Below are 23,783 nucleotides of genomic sequence, written 5' to 3'. Positions count from 1 at the left end.
CACAAGCATTCACCGTGAGACACACGCAATTGACTCTTTTTACAAGCTTTCACGCCACACATCAATTTTCTCACGTACAGAAAAACCACGAAGCAAAGAGGACACGGAGACCAACAGACTAGACAGAGCAGGTTACTTATCATATAAAAAAAATGGGTAAGTTATAGCTAGCTAATTATCAAACGCAGCTACGGTTAGCCATCGCTAACATTAGCACGTTTATAGAACAGCCTTCGACACATTTCTATGTTATAACTTCCCGGAAAAAAAATACACAAACATATAAAACAAACTTCTAACGAAATACTAACAGCATCTAACTTACCAATCCAAAAGAAATGTTGCAAGTTCGGTGTCGGACCTCATTTCTTTCAGGTCCATCAGTTGGTTTACTCTGTTGTTTACTCTGGTTCGGCGCCTTTTCTTATCGGATTTGATTTGTGATTCCGAGCGCGGTTGTTTCCCTGTAGCGGGTGGTGGTCTCTTGCCAAGGGCTTAAGTCACATGAAGTAGTGGGCTGTACTTTCCACATGATTGACATCAGGTTAGATTACGCCCACAAGCCGTGTGAGTTATTCGTGTATTGCAGGTTGGCTGGTGGTTATGTTGCCCGCATACCGCCTCCCATGGCCGAAACTGGTATTACGACACCTGTCGGGCCGGGGCTAGTAATGCTACTGCTAATTAAGGTTGATATCTCTGCAGCGCTATAACTTGACATTTTTTTAATTACATCATCGTCCTTATTTCTCCTCATACTTTTGATGCGTGTAGGTCATTTTTTGAATATTTTTAGCTCAATTTTTGCACATGGCACCTTTAAAACAAGATTAAGAAAAAAATACTAAATATCTTATGTCATTTTGCTTATCTAGTAAATGCATCTTCATTTTTAGATATTTTAACTAGACACAAGACAAAAATACTAAGTAAGATAAGCCTTTTAACAGTGTATCTCATGGCGTATTGGGTGTCAGCCGGTTTTCCTCACCTTCCTTTGGTTCCGATGCAGCAGGGTCTGCCAGTGATGACACAATCTATGTGTGGCAGGTTAGTGTGATTCCCTGTGCTGTACCTGGTGCATATCTGAGCAAGGAACAACAGTACACTGTAACAGTATTACACTGAAGCAAAAAAAAACTTATGTTGTGGTCATTGCTGGTCACCGGACACTGTAGCAAACTTACCGGCCACTCAGTGATGTCATCAGGCCACTCGTGAGGAGGAACCGAGGCAGGCTCCAGACAAATCCTTAATGTATAAATATGGTAAATAAAATAATCAAATCCACAGGCGATGTGAATGGGTAAAATAATCAAAGAGGGTTATAACTGTACCTGGGGTCTTGATGGCACACAGAGCCATACCGATACACTTTCCCCTTTGGAACACTTTGGTGCTGAGGCCACTTTACCCATAATGCCAGTGTACTCTGAGAACATTACAGGGACATTTGTGTAAACATAGGTTGACATTAATGTCGCTATGTGAGGTCATACAGGAACTGACCGAGCACTCCTCCTGAGAGGTCTGCAGGCAGCCTGATTGGTCATTGCGGACGCAGCAGGCCGACTGCCGCTCACTGTCCTTCTTCTCCTGAATGAGCTGGTGCACCTCCTGATCCTGACGCATGCAGGGGGAGAACTTAGCCCCGAGGTGAATCAGCGCCTCCTGCAGGTCACCAACAAGAACTGCATATTAGGCAAGCCCATAATGGGAACATACTAAACTCGATCTATTTTATTCTATAATAGTATTAATTCATATTTCCAATTTTCATTTTAGTTAACTGAATATTTCTATTTAGCTTCATTTTTATTTCAGTTCTAATTTCAGTAATTTTAGAAGCTTAAACTTTTTTTTTATTTTACAAATGATTTTATTTTATATTATTTTAGCTTCATTTCACTTACCAAAATAATTTATAACAGTTTAAGTATCAGTTAAGAACATTGTTTATCCAAGATTATTCAAATCTGTATTTTATAGCCTAATAATTAATGTTCAAAATATCACACATGCAATTAATGCCTCATACACATTTTCCTTTTAAGGTTTATGATGACTGAAAAAAAAAGATTTGTTGTATTTGAATATGGATGTAGCAAAACACTTAGTTTGAAAATAAATCATAAAGGCCCCTTACCATGGTACATCTATCAACATATGCAAATACTCTGATAAAAGCCTTATCATTTTTAGTTTAATACTTTCAAATAATCACTTTTGCCATTTCGTAACTGTATTCTATAACAACTACTTTTTTCACTTTTAAAATGAAAAATTAAATTAAATTTATGCATGTAGCAGACGCTTTTATCCAAAGTTACTTACAGTGCATTCAGGCTATCAGTTTTTACCTGTCATGTGTTCCCGGGGAATCGAACCCCCAACATTGCACTTGATAACGCAATGCTCTACCAATTGAGCTACAGGAACACTATTAGTGACCATGTAAAGCAATGTATTTACCGAGCTTGGTCCAACCCAGAAATTTTCTTGCTGCATGAATTTGACGTTTTCATAAACTCCTTTGTTTCGCAAGACCTACAACAGATGACATAATCTGTTAAACACACCGTATTAGACAGAAGTCTAGTGTAACAAAACCAAATATACATGGTTTTACTTACAGAATCAACGGTCTCATGTTGTGAAAAACCCACAGGTGCAATGCCATAGATGGAAACTGCCAATATGGTAATCAGCAAATGGACAAAGGTGATCCAGTAAGTGAAGAAAGGCCTGTGGAATAAAAAACACCACTTCATCACCCTGTACAGTATACTGTATATCACGCATTTTAAAAAGGCTCCCATCCACAATACTGTTGTTAATACCTGTGGTCATTCATGTCTTCTATCTGTTTCTTCACATAGCTGTCGATGCGTTTGCGGTAGGTGCGGTTGGTCAGTCGGCCCACCATGCCAAGCCCATAAGGACGCTTCTCAGTGGCAAAGAGTTTCTTAACAGGTACAGTAATGCGCTGTCCACGCCGCTCTCCACTCACACTCACCACTTCCTGCCGTAATCGCACTTTAGGCTGAATCAAAGCACCATCCTTTCCCTTACGCCATCCCCTCTCAAGAGGCCTGAACAGAGATGGGGAGTCCACTTAAAAGCATTCAGAATGATATTAAAAGCTCAAACATGTTTTTCATGTGTGCATGTGACTCACAGCATAAGATGGCTCCGCTCTAGTTCTGTCCTCTCTAGGGCACTGCCTGTCAGGTCTCTCTCATCTCCAGCTCTACTGGCATCAGTTTCTTTAATGGCAGCTTCAGAAGGAGACTCAAACACCTCGTCTGCGTATGTGGACAGCTCTTCATGTGCAAGCCCATCCTAAAGGGACAGAATGGCTACATTGGCTACATACAATGGATTCAATGAAGTGTACAACAAAAATAATAGCTTAAGTGTGTCATGTTTTCAAATGCTAAAATAGTTTCCCAGCCATTTTCCATTCCATTTTTCCATTTTTTGACATTTTTTGTTATTGTAAAAAAAAAAAAAAAAAAGAAAAACTGACACTGAAAAACTAAATTATTAAAGATTACAAGAAATAACTAAATTTAGAAATCTTGCTTTGGCAACTAAGTTGAATTTTTAAAATGACTTAAAACAACACGATAATACACACACACACACACACACACACACAAATAAATGAACACTAATACTAATAACATTAAATAAATATATCAACCCCTAGGTGGCAGCACTGAGATGGTCTGGGTCGTAAACTTCAGGTTTTGTATTTATTTTCACCTTGGCAAAGAAGGAGGTGTCCAGTTCATCTGGGAAATCCACAGTGTCCTCATCCAGAAAACTAGCTGTGGCGAAACTCCGCCGATGCACTCTCCGAGAGGCACCGTCCCGCAGAGAGCGTCCCTAAAACCACCATAATCTTTACAATCATCCTCATTAACAGCATCATGCTTACTACTATGCTCAGTGTTCATATAATGAATATAAATGAACATAACAACTGTGAAATTAAATATCTTATGTTATACATCACAAACAATGGGTAAGAGCCTAATGTCCTTTCCAGTGCAGCTGTGCTTCTTCTGTGGCCAAGCAGGGGATTACCTCAAACGGCTCCAGAATATTCTATCAGACTAACAACTGAACATTCCAGTGGAATTATCATAGCCATCTGTTAGCGTTGTTCCCGGCCTAGAGCCTGGTCATCTGGGCTCAGGCACTAAATGGAACTGGGCCAAATCCACAGCCAACAAGTCAAGCCAGAGATAAACTTTTACATAACAGATTATATGGGGGAGGGTAATATTTATTGCAATCTTTACAAGGACGTCAAAGTGAGCCTCTGAAGTAATCTATGATAATCACCACGGCTGGGTTTATTGGATGTCCGATGCCTTGTTCCAATGGCATTCACGTCACTTTGACATTAGGGGCTTGAGCTAAAAGGAGATTTTCGAATTTTAAGGAATGATTATTGACCAAATCAAAAGGTGATTTTTTTTTTCAGCAAATGTCAGAAATTAAATCTGTCGCTTTATCCTGTTGTTTGTTCCTGTCTGGGAACTTGTTGTGTTCGTGTCTAGGGGAAGATAATAAAACATGACTTCCCTGGAAATCCCGGAAATGAAATCAGTTTTTGGAGCTATTCAGTTCTATGCAACTAACGAAGACCATCTACAATGGTAGAAGTCAGTCGTCCTCAACCCTTTTGAATTAAAGGCTACCCAAATCAGGCTAAATATTTCCTAAGGGATTTTTGCTTGATTATGACAATTTCCCAAAAATGTTATTAACATAAAACTGGGAATGTTAATATATTGTTAATATTTTTTTTACCACAACTCAAATTAATTGTGATTCCAGATAATTCAAGACTCTGATTCAAGGAATAGTTCTTTCAAAAATTTTAATTCTGTCATTAAAAAAAAAAAAAAAAAAACGATTACTGAAAAGAAAAAAAGAAACGTATTTTATTTAAATTTTAGTATGTATAATTAAATAATTTTAAGTCCCCCTTTGGAAGTTTGCTGAGTCCTTACAGTGGGCCCTGGCCCCCTTGTTGAGAACCACTGTTATAAAGCATACAAAATGCAGATACAACATGCAACACTGCTGTCTATCTATGGGCTCTTACCTTCACCAGAGCAGCCGCTGCTCTGAAGCCCATTTTGGCGACAGACTCGCGCTTTCGTCTGCGGGGGGGTCGGTTGAAGCCAGAGCGGGAGCTGGTGAAGGAGCACAGGGAAGCGGCGCAGGGGGTGATGGGGGTCTGAGGTATACTAAGACCGTCCACTTCCTCTACGTTACGGAACGCTCGACCCCGAGCCAGTGGGTCTATGATCTGCAGACACCAATCACAAAAAGCCTAAACAGTGAGTCACGATCACCCCATCTGTATCATAAACCATCAAAACCACCAGAGTAAATGCTCATGGGAAATTTTAATGGAAGTCCAATGATTTATAGAAATGAAGTGGTTTCAAACCGAACAATTTAAGCTATTTTGGATTGTACCGTTATAAAAGGATCAATATGTGTCCAGCTTACCCTCTGCATGCCATGCTGTGCGGGGGGGACGTATAGAGGAGGAGGGGTCTCAGTGCTGGTCATGGAGAGATTGTCTTGACTTGGCAGGTCCATTTCACGTATCACCTGAGGCTTCAGTTTGCCGTAGCGCTGGGTACAATGACGAAGGCTCTTCCGCTGCCATTTCTGAGTGGCATCCACATCATTGCTGACCCCAAACCAGTCTGCTGTGCCCCTGCAGTCACATTTATTGTTCATTATAGTAATAGTACAAAGAACAGTTTTATTACACCATGTGTTCGAAGTGAGCGAATGGAAAATCATGATCAAATCCACTGTGTGACCTGAGTAAAGAGTCGAAACAAGTCTGAGCTTCTGAATAAACTAACCTCCTGAGACCTCCAAAACAACCGTGGTCGACTGCAATTTCATGAATTAACACTTTTCTAAAGAAAGATTCATGAGTATCTAAAATTAATGGATAAAACAAATTTTTGATATGATAAAACCATACTATGATTTTTTTCTGTATTTTTGTTTTGTTTAAAAGTAAAAATAAAAAAATTCATAAGACATAATACATTAACTTGTGATACAAAATTGTAAATATATAATATATATATATATATATATATATATATATATATATATATATATATATATATATATATATATATAAATAAGATTTTAATCGAAATCTTTGTTTTTCTTTGTTTTCATCAAATAATTTTTTTCTCACTTTATTTATTTATGCTTAAGACAAACTATTTACCAATAAGTTTAAATAAAACTGATTAAATGCTTATAATTACATTGAATGTAAAATTTAAATAATTAAATGTGGCACAATTAATCAAAATAAAACTGAAATCATGATATAGCTTAGTGCTATTATCAAATCAATGGCAGCTATTTCATATGGGTCCATAATTATCGAGCATTTATTTTGTTTAATTTTACAAGACAAGTGCAATTTACAACAATACATTTATTTTTATAATTAAAGTAATTCATTACAAAAGTATAATAATAATAATAATAATTGATCTGTTCACTTGCAGGTCATGTGAGCATTAACCAACATCAAAAATCACAATCATATGACTATATCGTTAAATTATTGAAATATTTACTTAAATTTTAAATTACTCCTTAAGACTTTAAGGGATTCAGCTGACAAAAATATTTGAAAACCTCTGGGTTTAGATATACATTTAATTCAAGATATAATAATCTCTTAATAATGAATGCAATGTCGCTTCTCAAATAAACTTAAATAAACTTAAAGTCTTATTTTAAGGATGCTTAGATGTTACATTACTGGAAAACAGTACCCACTAACACACAATCCTGGACAGTGTCTTCAAATGTTTGAAGTGTGTGTAACTGGTAGTACAGTGAGGACATGAGCAGTGTTTAGAGTAAAGGACACATAGTAATAACAGAGTCGGCTGTGCATCATTACAAGGGAGGCCTGCTGAAGGAAGACCTTTTAAGGCATCAGAGGGGGAGTCACCAGCTTAATGTCACCCTCTTTTTTAGAAGAATGATTTGAGAAAGAACATTTTCAGTAAAATCAACCAACAAAATAACTTTGTAACCATTCTGCTATCCAGTGAATAACTGCATACTCCTTAACTGTAAGCACTCAATATGGTGATGAAAAAAATCACTGCCAAGCATGTAACTACTATGCACTGAAAGAAAACAAAAACCCAAGATTCATTGACTTTAGAAGTAAAAAGAAATAAGTAATTGCATATGATAATAATTTGTTTTTTGGAGAAAGCTAACAAAATTCAGTCAGATTCATTAATAAAAGTACAACTATTGAAACTAAACCTGACAACAATTAAATAAACCACATACAACTGACAAATCAAAAGCAAGTATTCCATAGCAGTGTGTAACTGAAAAAAACAACAAAACACAACAACACATAGTTAATTAATAAACCAGACACATTGAGATGATCTATAAACCAAACAAGACCATAAACCACACCAACTGACATCCCTACTAAAAAGTACAAACACTTTCCAAATCAAGTTTATGTATTCACAACACAAATTAAACTAATAAATTCAATTAAATTAAATTAAAATTTTCTGTTTAAAAAGCTGTCTGTTAAAAAAAAAAAAGCACTTGATTAAAAAATATCCACATCACTCATAAAGACACTGTGAATCATTAAAACTATCCATTGACCTACCAGTCTAACTCATCCCAGGAGGCCAGGAAGGTCATGTCTGAGGTAGAGGGGGAACAGAAGCCTTCACACTGAGTGAAATATTGGCCTTCCCTTTCTTCTACCCCCTATATCACATGATGTCATAGAGGCAAACAAGACATTTCCTTGATGTCAGAGTTCAGGCAGAAAACCTGCTACACTCCAATGTAAGTCTAAAGGATCATCACTTGCTTAAACGCTTAATGTGTCTGAGACCATACAGCAGTGATTCATATCCCAACAGCAACTCCACTTTACTCTTGCCGCCTACTCAGATAGTGTTTGAGGAGTGTGTGTAAAAACCCAGTAAAATACCAGCTCATCTGACTAAAAAAGAGGGACAGAAAACAAAGAGAAAGAGAGAGGGGGTAGGTAACATGCCGAAACATGAGATAAGTGTGAGAACTGGGACTAAAAGACTCTTACACAATTCTGTTATAAGCACACACACCTGCTCTCACATTCAATCACACACACATCAAACAATAATACAGTCTACCTATAACAGTCCTTATAATCTGACATGAAATTCCCAACATGTATTGTGCACATCAGTTGTTTTTAACAGTTATTAGTCTGTTATTACTTGTCAATGACAGAGAGGTGGAGTCCTGGATTTAAATGGGGAGATGGTACAATTACACCCTGTTATAGAGCAGGGGTTTGTTGATGGTGATGCCCAGGAGGACCCCTAAAAATAAGGAACCCCTTAATAAAACATAGGCAGCTTTATATCTTCATGTATAAGGAGGACCCACTGTGTAAGATAACACGAAGCATAATATTATAAAGATAAGATGTTTCCTAAATTACTGTTTTCATGTAATGTTTTTTGAAGAATTTACCAAATAAACAATACATTGTCTTTCTATTATTTAAACTGCCATTCAAGAGTTTGGGGTCAGCATGAATTTATTTATTTTTAAAAGAAACGAATACTTTTATTCATCAAGGATGCATTAAATTGATCCAAATCCACAGTAAATACATTTTTTGAAGGATCGTGTGGCAATGAAGCCTAGAATAATGGCTACTAAAAATATATATATTTGTAATTAATTTAATTTAATTATATACATTTATTTTAAATAGTAAGTAGTTTAACTTTTTTTTACTATTTTTTTAAAGTGGAAATATTTTTAATTACATCATGTCTTTTCATCCCACTAATACTATTAGATGTATAAAACTTTAAAATAAATTATTTATTTTATGTAGAAATTATGGTTGTGTAGTGTCAATGCAATTAAAATTAAATGTACTTTTTCTGAAACTGAATGAATCATAATATAGACAAGACAAGACACATTTACAACCCCAGGACTCCAGAAACCCTCACTGCTACACTATGAATCGATACTAGTGGCATCAAACTGTGGATACAAGTTTACATTAATAAGGCATGAGTCACAACCAGCGGCAGAGTTGAAAATAGCCGAAAGAGGCCCACATAGCAGTTTTTTCAGCATTGTGAATAATAACACTTTCTGTCATGACATGTTCTTCTCCCCCAGCTCAGATATTCCTTTGATGGCAGACACATGGTGGACTCAATATGCTATCAGTGTATTATCTTAAAACACAGCCAAACCCATAGACACAGGTGTGAAGGCTTTGATGCGCTCCTGTTTTTGTGCAGAGGAAGAAAGGAGCTCTTTTTCAAGTTTGTGTTGAAGTCTGTGTGTGCTCTGACAGTTTTATGGCTGATCAGGTAATATGTTATTTTAAATAATTCATTTTAAACTAAGCCTGGGCAAACCAGATTAAAATGTCTTTGAATATTTCTATATATTGTTGAAAACCGCAGTTTATTAAAGATTTGTTTAAGGCAACAAATGCCTGATCCAAACTGATTATTACTTTAAACTATGTGAAAAAGTAACAAAAATTTGACTTCAATTGGAGTGGGTCTATATTGGTTCCACCGTACCTGAGGACGATTTGAGGCAGCGACTGACGTCTGGGGGATTCCAGACGGGAGAAACACTGGCCTTTAACCAGGACGGTGCTCATCTGTTCAAAGCGTACCCTCTTCCCCGTGGGACTAGAGGGGATGAGGTGAGGAGGATCAGGAAAGGCAGATGAGAAAACAGGGGAAAAGAGAAAAGATAGAAAAGCAACCAGTTTAGTTACAGAAGAAAAACAGAGCTGGAAAAAAAGAAGCCGACAGGATCATATTAATTGCAGAAAAAAAAGCAGTAGAAAGAAGGTTAACAAAGAGAACAGACTCTATATCATACTGGTTTTGTAAAATATGAGCACAAGAACAGATGCTGAAAAAGAAATGCACACTTCCAGTCAAAACGAACATAAATACATTAGCGTGATTTACTGCTGTGTCTCCTCACAGTGGAGGACTTCAAGCCATACCAGGAAGATAAAACATCCAAAGCCATTAAGATAAACAGTGCTTGTTACTGGCCAGGAGTCTAGAGAGCAGTCAAGTCAGCAATTTAAAAAAGAATAAGCACAGCACGGAAGACAGATACAAAACACATTCTTGACTTAATTTTTTATTTAGCACCTAAACCGTCATTAATAATGAATTTGCCTTTTAGCTCAGTCACAGCATAAAAGTATGACATTGTATCAGATAGGCTACTAAAAAGCCACTGCTGGAAAATCCAGCTTCAGTGTTCGGTAGCTGGTTTTTAACTGGTCTCTAATAGTAACTAACCATTAGTCATACCAGATTTTACATTATAATCCTCTACGACCGCTACGTTCTCAAAACTCAGGCAATTTGATAATACCTAGAATATCAAAATCAACTGCGGGCGGCAGATCCTTTTCCTGGGTGGAAAAGGATGTCCTGGGTGACTGAGCTTCTCACCCTATCTCTAAGGGATCGCCCAGCCACCCTGCGGAGAAAGCTCATTTCGGCCGCCTGTATCCGGGATCTTGTCCTTTCGGTCATGACCCAAAGCTCATGACCATAGGTGAGAGTAGGAATGTAGACTGACCGGTAAATCGAGAGCTTCGCCTTGCGGCTCAGCTCTTTCTTCACCACGACAGACCGGTACATCGACCGCATTACTGCAGAAGCTGCACCGATCCGTCTGTCAATCTCCCGTTCCATCCTTCCCTCACTCGTGAAAGACCCCAAGATACTTAAACTCCTCCACTTGAGGCAGGAACTCTCCACCAACCTGAAGTGGGCAAGCCACCCTTTTCCGACTGAGGACCATGGCCTCGGATTTGGAGGTGCTGATTCTCATCCCAGCCGCTTCACACTCAGCTGCAAACCGTCCCAGTGCATGCTGAAGGTCCTGGCTTGATGAGGCTAACACGACAACATCATCCGCAAAGAGCAGAGACGAAATCGTGTTGTCACCAAACCTGACCCCCTCCGGCGCCTGGCTGCGCCTAGAAATTCTGTCCATAAAAATCATGAACAGAACCGGCGACAAAGGGCAGCCCTGCCGGAGTCCAACACGCACCGGGAACAAGTCTGACTTACTGCTGGCAATACGAACCAAGCTCCTGCTCCGGTCGTACAGGGACCGGATAGCCCTTAGCAAAGGGCCCCGGACCCCATACTCCCGGAGCACCCTCCACAGGCCGCCGCGAGGGACACAGTCGAATGCCTTCTCCAAATCCACAAAGCACAAGTGGACTGGTTGGGCAAACTCCCATGAACCCTCCAGCACCCTGTAGAGGGTATAGAGCTGGTCCAGTGTTCCACGGCCTGGACGAAAACCACACTGTTCCTCCTGAATCCGAGGTTCTACTATCGGCCGGATTCTCCTCTCCAGTACCCTGGCATAGACTTTCCCAGGGAGGCTGAGAAGTGTGATCCCCCTGTAGTTGGAACACACCCTCCGGTCCCCCTTCTTAAAAAGAGGGACCACCACCCCGGTCTGCCATCCCAGAGGCACCGTCCCCAACTGCCACGCGTGCAGAGGCGTGTCAGCCAAGACAGCCCCACAACATCCAGAGACTTGAGGTACTCAGGGCGGATCTCATCCACCCCTGGTGCCTTGCCACCGAGTAGTTTCTGACTACCTCGGTGACTTCAGCTTGGGTGATGGACGAGTCCACATCTGAGCCCTCAGCCTCTGCTTCCTCAATGGAAGACGTGACAGCGGGATTGAGGAGATCCTTGAAGTATTCCTTCCACCATCCAACGTCATCCCCAGTTGAGGTCAACAGCTCCCCACCTCTACTGTAAACAGCGTTGGTAGGGCACTGCTTCCCTCTCCTGAGGCGCCGGACGGTTTGCCAGAATCTCTTCGAGGCTGACCGATAGTCCTTCTCCATGGCCTCACCGAACTCCTCCCAGGCCCAAATTTTTGCCTCCACAACTACCCGGGCTGTAGTCCGCTTGGCCTGCCGGTACCTGTCAGCTGCCTCAGGAGTCCCACAAGCCAAATCCGTTAAAGGTTTTTTAGGCTGCATTAATTAGGTAAACCGGAACCGGGAACACTTCCCATAACACCCAATGTACTTGCTACATCATTAGAAGAATGGCATCTACGCTAATATTTGTCTGTTTCTCTCTTATTCAGAGGTCACCGTAGCCACCAGATCCAGTCTGTATCCAGATCAGAGGGTCACTGCAGTCACCCGGATCCAGTACGTATCCAGACCAGATGGTAGATCAGCACCTAGAAAGGACCTCTACATCCCTGAAAGACAGCAGAGACCAGGACAACTAGAGCCCCAAATACAGATCCCATGTAAAGACCTTGTCTCAGATGACCATCAGGACAAGACCCCAGGAAACAGATGACTTTGCTGCAGCCTGGAATTGAACTGGTTTCGTCTGGTCAGAGGAGAACTGGCCCCCCAACTGAGCCTGGTTTCTCCCAAGGTTTTTTTCTCCATTCTATCACCGATGGAGTTCCGGTTCCTTGCCGCTGTCGCCTCTGGCTTGCTTAGTTGGGGTCACTTTATCTACAGCGATATCGTTGACTTGATTGCAAATAAATGCACAGACACTATTTAACTGACATGACATTTAACTGAGATGACATCACTGAATTCAATGATGAACTGCCTTTAATTGTCATTTTGCATTATTGACACACTGTTTTCCTAATGAATGTTGTTCAGTTGCTTTGACGCAATGTATTTTGTTTAAAGCGCTATATAAATAAAGGTGACTTGACTTGACCAGATTCAGGAGGTCAAACTTGTTTTTGCATCATAGTGACTGGTTGACCAGCTATTAACACACTTACAAGCGCAAGATGGTGATGATTTCAAGAAGCTAATGATTTATTAAAGACAGCATATGTACTAAATAAAGAATAAACTTCAGAATAAGTTGTGTATCTGTTTCACAAACATCTTTCCCCCGTGGAATAGAAATGGGTCAACGGTTACCAGCAATCTCCTTTTCAAACAGCAAAGCAGCTTGGCATCAAAACAAGGCTTTTACATACAAGACATTAAACATTAAACATGACATTGAAATAAACATCACTATGCAATGAGCTACTGCGTCACCTAGCATATGCTAACATAAATATTTGCCATTACATGTGGGTTTGCATGAGTATATCTGTTTGTTTGCCAATAAGACAAGATAAATGACTTTTCAGATAATTATTTACATTCCTGCAGGCAAATTAGCTTGTGACCATGACAGAACCTGACACAAAACACAACTATGTAAAACAGTATATATACACAACACAGGAATATAAGTGCACTTAATAAACAATGTTAAAATACTTTTCCTACTGCCAAGACACTGAACTTTAAGTAAGCAAGAAAAATGTAAATGCTATGCCTTTGCGAAACATTGGCTCAACCGATGCAAGTTTTTGAAAACAAATATTTCCCCATGTAAACTACAAAAAAATTCAAATTTGTGAAAACACTGATGTCATGCACATGCATATTTTGTGTTTAGTCTACAGGTTTGTGTGCAGGCACATACTGTAGTGATTCTTCACAAAGTGAAATCGCCATCTACTGGCCTGGCATACATAATACAGCATTTTTTGACGCTTTTGCGGATCCATGTAAACAGGATTGTTTTCACAACGTTGCTGTCTGTATGTAAAACTTTTCAAAAACACAAAGGAAACAATTTGCCATTTTTTGTACATTGTTGTCATGTAAGCACATATTTTGCATGAACATATTCTACATCCCTAATCCTTCTCAAGATCTAAACTTAACAACATCCTTACTAACTATTTATAAGTAGCAAACTAGGAGTTTACTGAGCCAAAAGTAGTATTGTTGATGGTGAGAATTTTAAAATAAAGTGTGGGCAAAAAGTCCATCATGCTCATCATGGCTGAATGTATTTAATCAAATACTGTGAGATATTATTAAAATTTTAAATAACAGTTTTCTACTTTTCAAAGTTTGGACTGGTAGTGTATGTGTGTTTTTGGATGTGCGGTCTTACCTTTTGATGGTCTGTGAGATGGAGGGTTTGCGCAGGACCGAGGGTCTCCGGCAGGCGTTGGGATCGACCAGCGGGCATCTGAGCTGGATGTTTTCAGTCGGTACGCTGGCACTCCGCAGGTACAAACTGTTACGCATGCCGGGCTGTGGTGAATAATGAAATATTTTAAGGATTTTATTTATTTCATGGAAACACAGGTGAATCAAAATATCTTGAGGAAATGTGTAACATCAAATATCCACCTGGAGAAAGTTATTATGTTCCTGCACAGGGTTCGGGGCGATGGGGATGTCCAGTCTGAGCCAGGGCGGTTTCTTTCTCCGCAGGCTGCTGTTTCTGCTCTCGTCCTCAGCTTCGGCCATGTCTGCTACCCCTTCCCTTACCAGCCAGCTGTAAGATCAGACAGGGTCACATAAACACACAGATATGGGTGAACAATGCACACACACAGCAGCGCTGCCTTACATAAGACACATGCTTGAAGCCTCTCATCAAAAAACCACAGCTTGACCCCAAAGAACTAGTTAATTATAGACCAATCTCGAATCTCCCTTTTCTGTCCAAGATACTAGAAAAGGTGGTATCCTCACAATTATATTCCTTCTTAGAGAAAAATGGTATATGTGAGGATTTCCAGTCAGGATTTACAACCCGAATTCCGGAAAAGTTGGGACGTTTTTTAAATTTTAATAAAATGAAAACTAAAGGAATTTCAAATCACATGAGCCAATATTTTATTCACAATAGAACATAGATAACGTAGCAAATGTTTAAACTGAGAAATTTTACACTTTTATCCACTTAATTAGCTAATTTAAAATTTAATGCCTGCTACAGGTCTCAAAAAAGTTGGCACGGGGGCAACAAATGGCTAAAAAAGCAAGCAGTTTTGAAAAGATTCAGCTGGGAGAACATCTAGTGATTAATTAAGTTAATTGATATCAGGTCTGTAACATGATTAGCTATAAAAGCTTTGTCTTAGAGAAGCAGAGTCTCTCAGAAGTAAAGATGGGCAGAGGCTCTCCAATCTGTGAAAGACTGCGTAAAAAAATTGTGGAAAACTTTAAAAACAATGTTCCTCAACGTCAAATTGCAAAGGCTTTGCAAATCTCATCATCTACAGTGCATAACATCATCAAAAGATTCAGAGAAACTGGAGAAATCTCTGTGCGTAAGGGACAAGGCCGGAGACCTTTATTGGATGCCCGTGGTCTTCGGGCTCTCAGACGACACTGCATCACTCATCGGCATGATTGTGTCAATGACATTACTAAATGGGCCCAGGAATACTTTCAGAAACCACTGTCGGTAAACACAATCCGCCGTGCCATCAGCAGATGCCAACTAAAGCTCTATCATGCAAAAAGGAAGCCATATGTGAACATGGTCCAGAAGCGCCGTCGTGTCCTGTGGGCCAAGGCTCATTTAAAATGGACTATTTCAAAGTGGAATAGTGTTTTATGGTCAGACGAGTCCAAATTTGACATTCTTGTTGGAAATCACGGACGCCGTGTCCTCCGGGCTAAAGAGGAGGGAGACCTTCCAGCATGTTATCAGCATTCAGTTCAAAAGCCAGCATCTCTGATGGTATGGGGGTGCATAAGTGCATACGGTATGGGCAGCTTGCATGTTTTGGAAGGCTCTGTGAATGCTGAAAGGTATATAAAGGTTTTAGAGCAACATATGCTTCCTTCCAAACAACGTCTATTTCAGGGAAGGCCTTGTTTATTTCAGCAGGACAATGCAAAACCACATACTGCAGCTATAACAACAGCATGGCTTCGTCGTAGAAGAGTCCGGGTGCTAACCTGGCCTGCCTGCAGTCCAGATCTTTCACCTATAGAGAACATTTGGCGCATCATTAAACGAAAAATACGTCAAAGACGACCACGAACTCTTCAGCAGCTAGAAATCTATATAAGGCAAGAATGGGACCAAATTCCAACAGCAAAACTCCAGCAACTCATAGCCTCAATGCCCAGACGTCTTCAAACTGTTTTGAAAAGAAAAGGAGATGCTACACCATGGTAAACATGCCCTGTCCCAACTATTTTGAGACCTGTAGCAGAAATCAAAATTGAAATGAGCTCATTTTGTGCATAAAATTGTAAACTTTCTCAGTTTAAACATTTGCTATGTTATCTATGTTCTATTGTGAATAAAATATTGGCTCATGTGATTTGAAAGTCTTTTAGTTTTCATTTTATTAAAATTTAAAAAACGTCCCAACTTTTCCGGAATTCGGGTTGTAGACCGTATCATAGTACTGAGACTGCTCTCCTTAGAGTTACAAATGATCTGCTCTTATCATCTGATCGTGGGTGTATCTCTCTATTAGTTTTATTGGATCTTAGTGCTGCGTTTGACACAATTGACCACAAAATTTTTTTGCATAGACTTGAACACTTTGTTGGCATTAATGGAAGTGCATTAGCATGGTTTAAATCGTACTTATATGACCGCCATCAGTTCGTAGCAGTGAATGAAGATGTATCCTATCGATCACAAGTGCAGTATGGAGTACCTCAAGGCTCAGTACTAGGGCCGCTACTCTTCACGCTTTATATGTTACCCTTGGGAGATATCATCAGGAAACATGGTGTTAGCTTTCACTATTATGCTGATGATACTCAACTCTATATTTCTTTGCAGCCCGGTGAAACACACCAATTTGAAAAACTAATGGATTGCATAGTCGATATAAAAAACTGGATGGTGAGTAATTTCTTACTGCTAAATTCTGAAAAAGCAGAGGTGTTAATTATAGGACCTAAAAACTCTGCTTGTAATAACCTAGAAGACTGTCTAAGACTTGATGGTTGCTCTGTCAATTCTTCGTCATCAGTTAGGAACCTAGGTGTGCTATTTGATCGCAATCTTTCCTTAGAAAGCCACGTTTCTAGCATTTGTAAAACTGCATTTTTCCATCTCAAAAATATATCTAAATTACGGCCTATGCTCTCAATGTCAAATGCAGAAATGTTAATCCATGCTTTTATGACCTCAAGTTTAGATTATTGTAATGCTTTATTGGGTGGTTGTTCTGCACGCTTAGTAAACAAACTACAGCTAGTCCAAAATGCAGCAGCAAGAGTTCTTACTAGAACCAGGAAGTATGACCATATTAGCCCGGTCCTGTCAACACTGCACTGGCTCCCTATCAAGCATCGTATAGATTTTAAAATATTGCTTATTACCTATAAAGCCCTGAATGGTTTAGCACCTCAGTATTTGAATGAGCTCCTTTTACATTATAATCCTCTACGTCCGCTACGTTCTCAAAACTCAGGCATTTTGATAATACCTAGAATATCAAAATCAACTGCGGGCGGCAGATCCTTTTCCTATTTGGCGCCTAAACTCTGGAATAACCTACCTAACATTGTTCGGGAGGCAGACACACTCTTGCAGTTTAAATCTAGATTAAAGACCCATCTCTTTAACCTGGCATACACATAACATACTAATATGCTTTTATTATCCAAATCCGTTAAAGGATTTTTAGGCTGCATTAATTAGGTAAACCGGAACCGGAAACACTTCCCATAACACCCTATGTACTTGCTACATCATTAGAAGAATGGCATCTACGCTAATATTTGTCTGTTTCTCTCTTGTTCCGAGGTCACCGTGGCCACCAGATCCAGTCTGTGTCCAGATCAGAGGGTCACTGCAGTCACCCGGATCCAGTACGTATCCAGACCAGATGCTGGATCAGCACCTAGAAAGGACCTCTACATCCCTTAAAGACAGCGGAGACCAGGACAACTAGAGCCCCAGATACAGATCCCCTGTAAAGACCTTGTCTCAAAGGAGCACCAGGACAAGACCACAGGAAACAGATGATTCTTCTGCACAATCTGACTTTGCTGCAGCCTGGAATTGAACTACTGGTTTCGTCTGGTCAGAGGAGAACTGGCCCCCCAACTGAGCCTGGTTTCTCCCAAGGTTTTTTTCTCCATTCTGTCACCGATGGAGTTTCGGTTCCTTGCCGCTGTCGCCTCTGGCTTGCTTAGTTGGGGACACTTCATCTACAGCGATATCGTTGACTTGATTGCAAATAAATGCACAGACACTATTTAATTGAACAGAGATGACATAACTGAATTCAATGATGAACTACCTTTAACTATCATTTTTTCATTATTGACACTGTTTTCCTAATGAATGTTGTTCAGTTGCTTTGACGCAATGTATTTTGTTTAAAGCGCTATATAAATAAAGGTGACTTTGACTTTGAATTTGACATGCCATGATAATCCGCATTTCCATCTGGTTGATGTGACAGTGTGTTGTCCTCCATTCACACTGCACACAACAGTGTAAAGCTGCATCTGTGCTCTCTGCACTCACACAGTTAATGCTCAGTTGATGTATATTTTCAATGCACCTTCTGACATTAAAATCGCCTTTAGAAATAGCAAAATTTAAACATATCCATATATGGACAATACAGTAAATCAAAGAGTCCTGTCAAATATACCTTCAGTTTAGTTAAAAATATGAATTGTGACAAAAGTCCACTGCCCCAGCTCCTCCAGCAGAGGATGCAAATTCACCTATTATTTCACCGTTTAATAATTTTAACTGTTTGTAGTGTGCTATAGGGACTCTTATTCATTCATTATGAAAAAGCAAGGCAGTTTGTAATGGTGTTTCCTCAGAGATGTTGGATGGGGCTGTCATGTCTACTAAAACAAACTTTCTAATCTTGTTGTATTCTATTTTCTTTTCATTTATTATACAATTATTTAAAAAAAGACCTCTGACACTAGCTTGCTCTATTCTTTTTTTATTCTATGTTTTCTTTTTATATTATTTAAAAGCCCTTGCTATGCGTACTGTGTTTAAGCTAACTGAGACTTGTTATAGCACTTATATTTCAATGCTCTTTTGTTGTTTTTGATTGCTTCCATTGTCCTCATTTGTAAGTTGCTTTGGATAAAAGCGTCTGCTAAATGACTAAATGTAATACATAATATTTTCGTAATTATATATGAAATAATATAATTTTCATTAAACTCATATTTAATACAAATCAATTTTGAAATCAGAAAATATAGAAGAAACTAATAAAGAATATTTTTTTTTATTTTTAATTACAATCTTGTATTACACTAATATAAACCTAGGCACACTCATTGTAACAGCTTGTGTCGTCAAATGAAGGGTGCCAGACGAAAATCCAAAGTAGGTTTAAATGATAACAAGGGCAAAGAACAAACACATACAGAACTTTACTTTACTTTACACTACATTACTTTAAGGACCGACAAACTGAGCTAAACAGATTGGGTTTTTAAACACAAAGGAAGTAATTAGAAGCACAGAAATCAAAGCTTGCAATGTTTGTTTTTTTTTATATCCGTGGCTGAATGCTATAGAAAGTCTGTAATATCATTACCGACCCCACTGACTTTATTCAAAATGACTTCCTCCAAAAGATCCTGAAGCATCAGCCAAAAGCGCTATCTAACACCTCTTGACAAGCCCCTTTCAGTGACTACAGTTTGGATCATGAAGCATTGCAGAAACACAAATAAAAAACAGCACCTCTTGCTTACGAAAACAAGGGCATCTACTTCTACAAAAAGTTAAACATAATCTTTCAAATAACATTCCTGTTATAACATAAACAAAATAAAATCCCACCACATCCTACTGCAGACCACATTTTAAACCAAACAAACTTTCAGGATTGGGCAAAAGGTTAGCACTAACCCTTATAAACCAACATATTTAAGCTTTCCTTTATATTTATCAATATGCAGTATTTCCCAGAACTAATTCATCTTTTGACTTTATTGTGTATTTGGAGCACATTTTAGAGCATGGCATGTGACAACTGGCAAAAGATTAGCTTGCTAACAGATACAACCCCTAAAATACTAGTTCTTGATTTATACAGTATATATAGTATTTTCAAGAACTGGTAGACTTGCTTTTACACAGCGACTTACTGAAAACCAACACAGAAACAAGACAGAGGAACCAAGATTTTCCCAGAAATCCACTTGAATGTAGTAACCTAATTTCTAGTACCATATAAAGAGTTTCCACTCAAAGCTGTTTGCAACAAGTAAACTGCAATAAAAACACTCTTAACTGGCATGAATCTGACCTGATACACGTCTCCCAGCGAACACTTCACATAATATTAATCAGAACTGTTCAGAGGACTAAATAATACAATGGAAACTCTCAAAATGATGATGTAAAATGTGGTTTACTATGGTTATACTGACAGTAAATTAGATATTTTCCCTCTCTTAATGACTCCTACGCACAGATGTGACTGTTGATACTCTGGCTGTGTTCATTTCTTTTTCGTTACATGAAAAACAGAGCTGTTTACCCTGGTTGTCCAAAAATACAAAACAACAAGCTAAATATATTCTCCTGTCTGTAATTCACTCATTAGTCACAGCTTAGTCAACCCATTTGATGGTAGTGCCATAGAAACATCCTTAAGTAAACCTAATCAAAAGCATTACTTTTTCCTCATATACAGAGAAAGTGACACAAGGAGCCCACATGAGTTGACTGTTGTGTTTGTAAAGTTTGTTATTACAACAAAATACTGCATGTCCTGATACTTCCAGAGAACTGTGGTGTATAGAAACATTTATAACATCAAAAGCACAACAGGGCTCTCAATATTCTTTAATTATCTGAGGCTCAAACTCACTAAACAGTTCAGCATGCAGCGGTTCAGCATAAAACTCTGCATCTTACTCACATGCCGTCCGCAATCCACCTTAACCAGCCACAAATGAGAGGTTTTGTACTAGATTAACTATTTTCAGTGCTCTTAGATGCCATTAACAAACGTAAAGTAGAACATGAGATCATATGAAAAAAACTCAGAGTAATAATAAAAAATAAGAATAAGAATTTTTTTTTACAGTATATGATAACATAATAGCAACGTAAAAGCTTCACATTTCTGCTTCTAAGTCTCCCAAAAATGGTCCTGAATTACTTCCATTGAAAGTGGCTCACCGTAAACACTGATTTTTATTTTTATTTTTGCTTGTTATGAAAATAGAATATTCTTTTAATCTTCTGATGTAATTAAAAGCTGCAATTAAAATCCTTCCCTTTGCAATCTGTAGATCTTCTTCCTGAGGTCCTCCTACAGTGCTGGGAAGGACATGGTTGATGTTTTGACTTGGGCCAGATGTTGCAGTGGGACACTGAGTTGGTTCTTGTGGACAGGACTAGAAGGCAGATGGCCATGTGTTGTCGGCCGGTGATAAATGATCTAATTTGGAGAGCACTTCCTTCCTGAGCAGGGATGCTTTAGCCCTGTTTTCTTTCTCACATACACTGTTCTATCAAAGATGTGCTTTAGAGTCAACAAACCTTTCCTTATGTCCAAATTTGTGGATGCTTTCTGTAAGCACATATGCTTTGATTTAACCAATAATTATCAGAAATCTATTAATTTAAGGTGGTCAAAATAGTTACAGTAACTCAATAACCCATAGCTGACTGACTCATTGGACACACATTTTTCTCTGCAAAAGACGCCTAAAAAACTTTGGTCTTGTTCAAAACACTGGCTCAACTGAGTCAAATTCATTCCATGAGCAACAACAGACACAATGGTTCCTCTCAGAAAAGGAGGGACGACAAAGACATGCAGAAGCCACAGGAATCTGATCTGGGTTTTTCATCATTTTGACGTCAATAGAAAGCTTCACAAAACAGACACATTCATTCAACTCCAATAACTGAAAGCCTGCTGTGATGTTTACTATGGTACGTGATATAGATTTATATTTTAAACCGAGAAAGACTAAATAAGTCCAATGATAACCTCTATGCAGTTGCATTTCAAAAATAGGCCACAAGAGGTAAAGAAACATCCATGTATTTGATCTCACTGAACAGTAAACTGCTGATGTTGAAGAACTTGCCTGTACCTTTAGGAATGAGCATGAATCTCACTGATCTGGGCATGCTGTCTGGCAGAGCGCTCCCTGCACATTCTGGGAAATGCCACACATACCACTGGACTACCTGAGCCGTTCTGCACTAATTCACTGCATTTATTTTGGTTGGCCATTGAGGTTAAGACTGGATAGAGTCCACTATAATGACTCAGCTGATGATAGTGCCTGCTTTTACAGTTAACTTGTTCCTTTCAGTAAGCTCGTCATCAGCACATGGACATTATGCTTCAATAAAAGACCATGATTGTAGGGTCAGTGACAAACAGGAGTGTCCTTGTCCTTGATAAAGAAAAGGACTAAAATATTTTTATATAAAATTCTGCCAAGTTCTTATAATTGCACTCATGTTAAAGTTGTATTCATGATGGTTTCATATGGAAAATATAATACAAATTAATAAGCAATATAGTAAAGTATATAATAAAGCAATTTAACCACAATATTTGTAAAACATTAGTTTTTGTTTTCCTCCATAAGAAATAAAAATGAAAGATTACGCTTTTTTAAAGATGAAAAAGCAATATGACAGAAAATATTGAAATATTAAGTCAAATTTTAATTTAAGAATTAAAATAAACTTGCTTATCATATATATATGTATTTAATTAACTTTATAGATGAATTGCATTTTAATATACACTACTGTTAAAACATTATGTTCAGTAAGTTTTTTTCCCCTATATATATAAAAAACACTTTTATCCAGCAAAGATGCATAAAACTGACCAATAAGTGACAAAGATATTTATGATGCTACAAAACATTTATATTTCAAATAAATGTTCTTTTGAAATTTCTAATCATCAAAGAATCCTTTACCAGTGTTTCTGCAGGATTTTAAGCTCAAATTTAAGACTTTTAAAGACTTTTTAAAGACCTGAATACATAAAATTAATACCATATGAGCTGGGTAGGGCAATATCTATACCATATAAAGTACAATAAAATTTATGTAAAAACTATAATTTACAGTTCAGATACAAGTTTTCTAAAATGATAAACTTTACATTTCAGCCTTTAAAGGCAAAAGTATTTATTTAAACATTTATTATCAAATTATTATATCAATTAACATAAATTAGGGGTGTGCGATATTGATAAAAAAAAAAAGATATCTCCAAAATATTCTGGGATTTTATCGATAACGATAAATAGATCATATTTTTCTGAGTGTGTTATTGTGCTGATATCTTAAGGACTACCGTGGACAGCTGACTCCTGAATTTTTTGATATTATTCATATTCTGTGTGGTCAGTTCACAGTAGTTGTAGAAATTAATAATTTCTATTAAGTTTTATGGGCATTTTTACATTTAAATCATTTTTTTTCTAAAAGTGTGCACCATCTTTTAAGTCAGATTCTTGCATTTGGGTGGTTACCAACAAATTAAAACAGAATCAACAGAATTTATCTTTGCAATGCAGAGGAAACACAGAAGCTGCATTAGAAGTGTCATTTACATGCATTTACACACTGTTTAATGTAGCTCAGAGGGACATGGAATACCTTAACCTGCAGTTACAAATGCATGAATAATGTTTTGATATTTTAAACATAAAATATTGAAAACTGATATTTGTAATTATAAAAAAAAAATTGAAAAGATACCATTAATTTGAAATTAAAACTGCCAGTAGGCGACAGTAAGTCACTGTTAATAAGTGAGTCATTACGATTGAGCCGAATCATTTAAACAGTTGATTCATTCGGGAA

General features: G+C 38.2%; 1 protein-coding gene across 3 annotated transcripts in view; it reads right to left on the bottom strand.

Annotated features, from left to right (window-relative positions):
* Positions 1-23,783, bottom strand: part of LOC132122146 (inactive rhomboid protein 1-like) — a 43,497-nt gene that overhangs the window by 8,040 nt on the left and 11,674 nt on the right. Inside the window, exons 2-15 of one of the 3 annotated variants that reach the window (XM_059532078.1) lie at positions 14,354-14,501; positions 14,112-14,254; positions 9,675-9,788; positions 5,536-5,749; positions 5,123-5,329; positions 3,769-3,891; positions 3,179-3,342; positions 2,841-3,092; positions 2,634-2,745; positions 2,473-2,547; positions 1,510-1,671; positions 1,338-1,432; positions 1,188-1,251; positions 992-1,086 (exon numbers count right to left, since the gene is read on the bottom strand). In XM_059532078.1, the coding sequence (XP_059388061.1) occupies positions 992-1,086; positions 1,188-1,251; positions 1,338-1,432; positions 1,510-1,671; positions 2,473-2,547; positions 2,634-2,745; positions 2,841-3,092; positions 3,179-3,342; positions 3,769-3,891; positions 5,123-5,329; positions 5,536-5,749; positions 9,675-9,788; positions 14,112-14,254; positions 14,354-14,473 (1,940 nt within the window). In that variant the 5' untranslated portion in view covers positions 14,474-14,501. Of the gene's footprint in view, positions 1-991; positions 1,087-1,187; positions 1,252-1,337; positions 1,433-1,509; positions 1,672-2,472; positions 2,548-2,633; positions 2,746-2,840; positions 3,093-3,178; positions 3,343-3,768; positions 3,892-5,122; positions 5,330-5,535; positions 5,750-7,726; positions 8,157-9,674; positions 9,789-14,111; positions 14,255-14,353; positions 14,502-23,783 lie in introns of those variants that run through there. The other 2 variants (XM_059532079.1, XM_059532080.1) reach the window with 2 other exon arrangements.

The sequence above is a fragment of the Carassius carassius genome, chromosome 40 (assembly GCF_963082965.1).
Source record: "Carassius carassius chromosome 40, fCarCar2.1, whole genome shotgun sequence".
Taxonomy (NCBI): domain Eukaryota; kingdom Metazoa; phylum Chordata; class Actinopteri; order Cypriniformes; family Cyprinidae; genus Carassius; species Carassius carassius.
This window is presented reverse-complemented; position numbering and strand designations above follow the sequence as displayed.